We start from the raw sequence: 9,180 nt of genomic DNA, 5'->3' as shown, positions 1-9,180 counted from the left end.
TACTGAAGCTGCGTACAATGCTTCGTACCTTAGAAAGAGGCTTCCTGGAATGAAGCTTCGTACAAAAGGATCGCCATTCCCGTCTTGCCAGCTTGTCCAAATGACGTTGAACATGTTTCTATGCGCGCCTAGCAACCCTATTGTCTTCTCTATAATTTGTTCTGCGTGCTCAATATGAAGCGACATGTTGGAGAAGACTCCAAACAGGAGCCTTCCACAACCTTCACATTCTACATAAGATGTATCCGGAGCAGTAAAGGGATATATGTCCATGGTGCGGGGCAACCCCCACGCTGTATCATATCACATGGGAATGCATACACAATGTAGCTTTCCGGGGTAACAAAGAGCCAAATGCGGAGCAGTGGGAGGACCGGCTAACCAGCAGCCAGCTCAAGGTCCAAAGAGACCTAGTGAGCCACGCACGCCGGATGGCCAGGGACAGTGGTGCCTTGGACTAGGGGCACCAACCACGCTCAGCCTGGAAGACATCGGCAATCTTCGGGCGAGCAGCAAGACTCCTTTATTAGACCAATAAAGTTTATTCACTCACTCACGCTGCGCGTGCTGGTCTCTCTGCGCGGCGACGAATTGCTCGAAGTCACTCATATTCAGCATCTGCAGTTGAGTGCACTTTTGATAGAGTTGTAACCTTAGTGCTGGACGTTTTAGCACGTGCTACAGCAGCGATGAAGCTTTCCTAATTGAGGTTTAAGAGGTCCACTTTTTCAACTGTGTCAGCGAAAGCTTCCAAATTCGTGTAGCGTACCACACGCCGCTGTGAACTTAAGTACCACCAACCTCTATGTACATAGGTAGATGATCGCTGCCATGAGACTCTATGTCAACACTCGAGGTTGTTGAAGACAACAGATGATCAGAAATCATCTAATTGTCAAGGGCACTGGATGTTGTCTCTTGATGAAAAGTTGCCTGGCCGTTGTTGAGGAAAGTGAAATTGTTGTACAGTTGATCTGACGCCTCCCCAAGCAGGGTGATATGCGTTGAAATCTCTCGTTATGATGTGCGGCGCGGGGTACTGCGTACGATATCCTGAAGGCGGTTGACGTCAAAGTTGACACGCGGGGGTATGTACCCGACGATCACTGTGAAGGACAGGCTCATGATCTTGACGGTATCTGCAATATATTCATTCCGTGAGTCGGCAGATATGGGTTGTGGAATGGAAGTGACATCTTTCCGAATAGCTAAAAGAACTTTGGTGATTTCAGCACCTGTTGTCGAGTTCAGAACAGTATAGCTTGAAAGACGGATAGTAGTACGCAGTCGGGATTCTGCGATGGCGATGATCGGGAAACGGTGCTTCGAAACAAATTGTCGGAAATCAGACAGTCCAGGACGAACGCTGCAGGCATTGCATTGGAAGATGGTGGCCTTGTTACAGATGCTTATCACGCTAGAGAGAGTAGCTGGTCCATTCACAGCTACAGCCATTGTGCAAGAAGAGGTGCAATGAAATCAAAGATTGTTAGGATGGCCTTCGCCACCAGCGAGGAGTGTGGTGTAAGGAAAGCGCGGATGGCCTCAACAAGCGAGCGCAGTAGGGAGCTGATACTATCAGAATTTTGGCGAATAGATCCTTCCCGCGGGTGGTTCCAGGCAGCATACTGCGGCTTCCGTGGAGTGTTCACTTTTGTACTCGCTACGGGAGGTGTCTCAACATTTTGGCGCGGTGGAAGAAGAGGAAACTGAGCCACGTCGTCAATGCGCAGGTGACTGGCTTTATCATTGTCCGGCGATTGGGAAGCTTTCTCCCCCGGCGATTTATTTTTCCTGCAGCGACTTCCCCGGATTTGGTTTGCTCATGTAGAGCAGTTTTCACTGACTTATAGTCTGTGTTGTTTGAGTTCTTGATCTTGTAGATGGTTTTCTTATTTTGGTAGGCACTGCTGCGAAGAAACGTCGCCTCATGCTGCTTACCGCAGTTAGTACAAAGGGGGTTATCACTTGCACATTCATGTCGGTCATGGCTGCCCACTCAACGAGAGCAGCGCAAGGAAAGTCGGCAAGCGCTAGCCACATAGCAGAAGCGTTGACATCTAGCACATTGCGGTGGTTTATGAATGCACTCGTACACACGGTACCTTGTATATTCGAGAATAACGTATTGCAGAGCAGATTCTGTCGCGAATAGAATGCGGATATTTTGTGAGTTTCCAAGTTGGCGGGCGGATTTAATCGGAGCTCTCTGTAGCAGCGCTGAGTAGATATCTGATTGAGAAAGTTCCAGGGGGACACCCTTAATGACACCCACGCCGCAGTTGCTGGGGCGAGGCTCGTAGGCTTGAACTGCAACTCCAGCTATACTTGTTATTTGCAAGAAGAGTTCAGTTGCGTGCGCTGTACGGGTGTCAACTCCCGCAAGGTTTAGGCGCTCGTTGGGACGAACTTGAGGAACGTCGTCTGGAGCCACAGATTCTAAACCTTGTCTCAATGATAGGGGATTAATGCAGGTAATGCGGTACACGGAATCAAGTGGCTTGATGACAACCGTAAGGTTGTGCTTATGCGTTTGAGGTACGTTCGGAATATCTGCACTCATTAGTGACCGCTTTTAGCAGCGACGGCGCTTTGAAGGCACGTGAATAAATATTTCAGACACTTCTCCGGACTTCGCAGTAGTGCTCATGTAGTTGATAGTGGAAGAATCTGACCAATCAGAAAAATCGTCCTGACCTAAACTTAGTGGAAGATCTCGGCTTGAGTTGTACGCATCAGGGGTGCGTTGTCCATGAAGATCTGGAAATCCTAGTCCTGATGCAGCTGTAGCAGAAGAGTGATTAGAAGACACCAGGTTTGAGGCAGAAGGTAGGGCTTGTACGGCAGGTATGGCCTGCTGAGTTAGGCCTGAAGGAATGCCAGTGAACAGTCAGGTTCATACCAGGAATCATGCCAGGATATAGCAGCGCAGGTTATCTGAACATAAATTTTCAGCACTGATGAGAAATCCTTCACAAAGAGTGGCGGAGACGAGCGGGCACAGCCGGACAGCTCTCTGACTTCTTCATCTTTCGTTTTGCTCAGGGGCATAACAACTGCGCTGAAGAGGGTCCTATACAAGGCTAATTGTTAACCAAAACCTAAGAAAATCTATACCACTGAAATCATCTCGGCAAGGCTGTCCGTTGTCACCAAGGCTTTCCATTATCACCAAGGCTATCTATTATCGCCTTTGTTATTTGCCCTATATCTTGAGCTTCTTTGCATCAGCATTATTAACAGCGCAACTATCCGTTGTTTTTTCCTGGCGCAATGTGAAATTAACTTTTTAGCTTATGCTGATGATGGCGCCTTGTTTTGTTCTGACAAAAAGAGTACTTGAGGCGTTACATTGGACTGGACCATTTTGTGAGGTATCAGGTGCGGCTATTAATTTAGGTAAATCCAAAGATTATTTGATTGGGTCATTGTGGTGTCAGGCCAACTCATTTTGATATCATAAGCTGCAACTGCGGCGTCCTTCAGTGCCTAGAGGTTTGTTTGCACCAAGTTCGCAACAGTTGAGCTAACGGGAACTCAGAGATAATGCCCATGAGGCGACAAGCCCAGGCTTGAATGGGTAGGGAACTGTCAGTGTTCGATCGGGCTGAAGTCTGCAATAATTTCTTTATTTGAAAAACTTGCCCATGTCCCGCAGTTTCTCAGTTGTGCGAGGAAGAAATGGCAGGTGATGCACATAATACTCATTGCCTTCATATGGCGCTCCCAATGGGAATCCACGCGTCGTGACAACCTGTTTCTTTCTCTAGAGTTCGGTAGAGTATTCCTTGTTCACTTATTCGCTCATAGCTTCTTTCGCGTTTTCTATTTCTGAAATCGGCGAACCACCCGTTTTTAGTAGGTGCGCTTATTAGCTATCTTAGTGCTCATTTGCCTTTCCTATTCGCACCGACTGGACATACTCGTGAAGGACATTTATGGGGATTCCTTGAGGAAGTTGCTGACATCGTCAATTTTCTCGCTGCGTGCTTCTCTTTTGGATAAGTGCGTAGACTCTTCAGAAGGCAGACTACTCATGTATTAAGTATTTGTGGCTTTTAACGTTGTATCGGCAACATTTGCTAGAGTTTCCTGGCACCTGCGTTTTAAAGCGTGTTAAGCGAATGTGCACTTCATCTGCTGCAAAAACGTTCTTTAAACAGCAGACATCGACGCTGCCTGTCAAAGCTTGGCTTCATGGTACAGAGACGTTAGTATCATGGACGGTAAATTGGCGCCTCTGCAACACGCCAGAGGTCACTGACCGTAGATTTATTCTGTGTGGTGGTCCTATGTTCTTCTCGGAGATATTACCGCGAACACTTAAGAAATACATTGAAATCATACCCTACAGCACCTGTTCTTGGCTTTTCAGAAAAAAATACGATCTAGTTATGCTGATGGGACTATTTAGTCTCTGGAAAAGCCGCATGATGCACCGCCGCGGTCATCAAATTTTTTTTCGTACACAGTGCGTTGGTGCTGGGTATGCTGCCCTGGAAGAGCCGCCTACCTGGCTTCCCTATCTAGATGCAGGGCTGTGCCTACAAGAATTTTGATGTTTAGGAAGTTGGGGACCTGCGGGGGTATGGTGGGCTCGTAATATGCAGCCTGATGCTTTATTGCATAAGCAGACTGAGATTTTTCTTTTGGGAAATATTTTAATTTCTTCTCTATATTTCTTTAACGGTGTTAAAAATTGGTCTATAAGTTCGCCATTTCTTTTAAACACATTTTTAATCCTACACTTCTAAGCCTATGTCACCTCTGCTTTTAAGCCACCAATTTTCCAATCTCTTTTTGCTAACTTTCACTGCAAATTCATTCGCATGCCCATTGTTACCTCTCAACCCTAGGCCCTGAAGGAGAGCGACTGTGCCTGCATCGACATTCAGCTTAATACTATGACAATCAAGTGCAAAATGTTGAATTGTTTTATCATACACCGCACATCTATCATCTCCTTTGTTATATTTCCTTTGGTAGCTGTGTGTTCTAAGAAACCGTGACCTAGCGTCAAAGAGTAGCACACTGGCTCTTTACTTCCCCTAACAAGATTCCTTCCTGATCTACCTTTTCTATTTTCAATATAGCTCTACACATCGGCTTCTTTTCCATTGGACTAATCCAGCGTTTGCCTTTTGCGTTTTTACCTGACGTTTAAAGCTCTTTACTTCTCCGTGCTTTGGTCGTGCTTACTTACTGGTTAGTTTCCTTGTCCTTTTTCGCCATTGTGAGTCAATAATCTTTCTGTTTAAGTATTGAAACACCTTAGCTGCCCACCTGTTATCGTCCAATTTCGTAGGGCCTTCTTTACAAAATATTTCACTGTGACATTCCCGCGCTTCGAACAATGCCGCGCCCATATCCCCCTGTATGCTACGTTTCTGATTTTGCTGTGGAAACCTAGTGTTACTATCCCAACAGGGCGCTGATTTACTTCTGATCTCGTGTGAAATTCTACCTTCGAGCACAGAACCACATTACAGAAAGTATGCCCCGGCACCATTATTCCTTTCCAGATAGCTCTCAGTACTTCATATTAGTTGTGCCTCCATGATGCCCTATGTTTTAGTATCCAGGCATCTCTTAAGCCTTTTGCCCTAGCTGGCTCTTTGTGCCTTTCCGTGTATACTTGTGCTTCGTTTATTCATACCTTGAGATATTTGTATTCAGCCGCTCTGGGTATTGCATGGCCTTAAATTTTAAGCACCTGATAAGTCGCATCGTTGAAAACATCGGACCTGACCTACATGCGCTAAAAATTAGACCTAGAGCGCCTCCTTCGTCTCCTCAGCAATTAACCAGAGTTTGCAAATCTTCCTGGCTATCTAATAGCAGTAAAATATCTTCCGCATACATTAAACCTGGGAGCCGTTGCTCACCGATCTTTCCGCCTAATCTGAACGATAGATTATAACCTAGAATATATCCTTGTAGCTTCCTTCCATATTTATAGTATAAAGCATGAACTGTAGCGGTGATAGAGAACCTGGTCTTAATCTTTTGTGTTCCTGCGTTGCCAGCCTATATATAACAGGTGTTATCATAATAGGTCTGAACGATTTTCTATGCATTCTCTTCCTGTTCTCATTCTAAATCAAATTCATTTTTCTTTGTCCTAGCACTGCGGAACTTGCTTATTTGTTATGACTGTTTCAAACGCTTTTAACAACGTTTCCTAGCTTCTTAGACCAGTTCTTTAATGAGCTTGATTGTAATTTTGTCTATTCCTGGTGATGTGCATTTAGTATTATTGGCTTCCGCCTTTTTCAGTTATATATAGTGAGATTTCAGTGAACCTCGACGGTCGCCTTTAGTGAAATTAATCAAAAACCTTACCTACATCAGAGCGATAGTTGTGTAGAGGGTAGTAGAGATAACAAACGTTTATTTTAGTGAAAAATTTTAGCATTTCTGCTTGCTCGTTACAAAGCGTGTTCTGTGGTGTGACATCAACTTGTATACAAGGCGTTTCACCTGAGACTTTGCAAAAGGGAAAATTTTTAGCATTTCTGGTAGCCCGGTACAAAGCGTGTTCTTTGGTGTGCCATCATCTTGTATACGCCCTCAGACTTTACACATTTTTTAAAAATAGGCGCTCTGAGTTAGAACAGCATTATTTTTGGCATAGCATTGTCAGCGGTGAAGCACAACAGAATACGGCTAAGAAATGCTAACTAGCAGGCTGGTAAACTAATATTAAATAGTTGACTTTTTAACTATTACTGTTAGGTTCTTTAATTACCGAGAGGCGTGAAGTACACCGTAAGTACTATCCATATCAGCTTTTATAATTTTGAAAACGCGATTACCCTCTGCGCTGCGTCCCAACATATCTTGGCTATTTCGACAAGTTACGTGCGCTGTAGGGGTTCATTTGCCTGAAAGCTTCTCGAAAGCGAATACATTTTGGTGCGAAGTAGGTTGAATTTGTTGGGCTACAGCCCCGAGAGCAACCGCGTTTTCGAAATTTTGAAAACTGATATGGATATTACTTACTGTGGGCTACACGCCTCTCAGTAATTGAGAAGTCTAACAGTAATAGTCAAAAAGTTAACCTTTCAATATTAGTTAACCAGCCTTCTAGTTAGCATCCCTGAGGTGTATTATTATGTACTGCACCACTGGCAGTACGCCGAAAAAAGTGCTCTTGTAACTGAAAAAGCCTATTTTTAAAGATTAATTAGTCTTAGGTGCAACACCCATGTATAAGGACGACAGGGTCTACCGTAGTAAACAATCTGCAGCGACCGCTAAAAGCGGCCTTTCGTCTATTCAGTTCAGCACAGGTTCCTTTGTTCTCAGGCCTTGTCGCTGAATGTAGGCGTCTCTCAGAGCTCTGCGCTGGTATTTCCCGGTTTCCGTGAGGGGAATGCTGTCCAGGAACTCCACTCCACCGTGTAAGTGCTTGTGATACGCCAGTTCAGCTGAAAGCAAAAGTTTTCCAGTGGTGAATCTGTGCCTGCAGGCCCCTTTACGTAAAGGTTCCTTAACGTGGGCGTTGCTTATATCATATTCAGTTTAGGTTGGCCGACTGCCATTATCGGTTAGAACGGTTATATTTTCATTAACAGACGAACAATTATCAAAATATTATTTCTAGTACTCTAGGTGCAGCTATTTTTTGAGGCGAGAATGCCGTATAGTCGGCAGTTGCTGCACACGACAAAATTATACTTCGGTTTGCCTGGACGCACACATGTGAGAGTACCTGCTTTGAGGGAGTTGCAGTTCAAGGCACCTCTTTGAAGAAAATACACAAAAGGCTCCCGAAGAAAACTCAGTTTTTTTGTTCTCTGTGCTTCTCTGGCTTCTCAGGGCTCTAGTGCTCGGGAAATAGGTGTGTTAACCATACCTCATAGAAGCCAATAACACGTTACCAATACCCCTCTTTTCCCAAGCAGAACTTGCATCATTAAAATGAAATTATCTTGGAACATTGGACGACGGTCTGCTCGGTTCGAGGAACGCTCTTTGTCCGGACTAGGCAAGTGCTAGGCCTAGCGCGAAGTTTGATCATTACGACCTGCGGCGTGCTCTCCTGAGTACGAGGTGTATTGCGCTGCGGCATGTTTGAACTTTTCGACATGCTCGTTTTCTCTGGAGTAACTTCAGCTGGAGGACAACTTGGTCCGCATCGAGGGAGCGCGACGCTTACCCACCACAGAGTTGTTAAGCCTAAAGCGCGTGAGTACGGAAGTCGCGTGAGTGGTCCGAGCTTTCTGCACGTATTTTTTTCTCTGCTGTCTCTGTTTCGACTCTGGGAGTCGCGGCTGCGGAAGCCCGGTGGCCTTGGGCCACGGGTGCCGCTATGAGCTCCCGAGTATTGCAGTTCGGCACCGGGCGCTCCGACATCGACCCATGCGGTGGGTGCCGATCACTCAGGAACTGCTTCGCGCAGTGAGCGGGGTAGGACCGCCCCACAAAGCTTATGTCTCCTCGTGGCTGCGCACACGTAACCCTTTTTGGGTATTTGTTTTGGTCAAGATCGTTGTCAGTGGCAGCTAGGATTAAGGATTTTCGCGGCTGCCTGCACCATATCAAGATACACGACCACCGGACCGTGGTGTTGAGAGGGGCAGAAAATTCCTGCGCACCTATTTTGTAACCTCGCACGGCAGTCTCGTGCGGCTTTGCTCACTCGAAGTTTGCGTTTGCACAGCCGCCCGATACGTTTTGCTAGCGAGTTAAGCATTGCGCCACAAGGCCCTTGCCGACGCCGTTTTCCCTCCAGGGACCTACGTTAAAGGCACGCGGAGCGCGTTTAGGCAATCTTGCAGCTCCAGTGGAGCCACCCATGCTTGCTGTCCTGTGCACATCATCTCGCTCCCGCCTGCTGCGACGGGGCTGCCAGCATCCTGTTCGGCGCATCCATCCGGGGCAGCTGTGGCGAGACCAGTCAGCAGTCACTCCCGGCTGCTGCTAGCCTAGGGACTACAGCAAAATCCTGTCCTGCAGTTTTCAAACGGCTTTCTCTTCGTGGGCCTGCGGACACGGAGTTCATGGGCCATGCGAGTAGTCCCATCGGAGATCTTCACGCCACCTTCGGAACACCACGGAAGTCTGCGTAGACGCTGTCGGCGGGACCTCTGCTGCAAGACCTGCCTCAAGGACTTGAAAATTAGTAGACTTGTTCTTCCATAGCATATACATTCAGGCGCGTGGGTCTATTATGGT

At 46.5% G+C, this 9,180-nt stretch overlaps 1 protein-coding gene across 1 annotated transcript in view; it reads right to left on the bottom strand.

Annotated features, from left to right (window-relative positions):
- Positions 1–7,278: 7,278 nt before the first annotated feature.
- The window catches only part of LOC144124624 (luciferin 4-monooxygenase-like), a 59,287-nt gene continuing 57,385 nt past the window's right edge, over positions 7,279–9,180 (bottom strand). The window contains exon 10 of the mRNA XM_077657426.1: positions 7,279–7,430. Within this exon, the coding sequence (XP_077513552.1) occupies positions 7,279–7,430 (152 nt within the window). The remainder of the gene's footprint in view (positions 7,431–9,180) is intronic.

Source organism: Amblyomma americanum, chromosome 1 (genome assembly GCF_052857255.1).
Source record: "Amblyomma americanum isolate KBUSLIRL-KWMA chromosome 1, ASM5285725v1, whole genome shotgun sequence".
NCBI lineage: Eukaryota > Metazoa > Arthropoda > Arachnida > Ixodida > Ixodidae > Amblyomma > Amblyomma americanum.
This window is presented reverse-complemented; position numbering and strand designations above follow the sequence as displayed.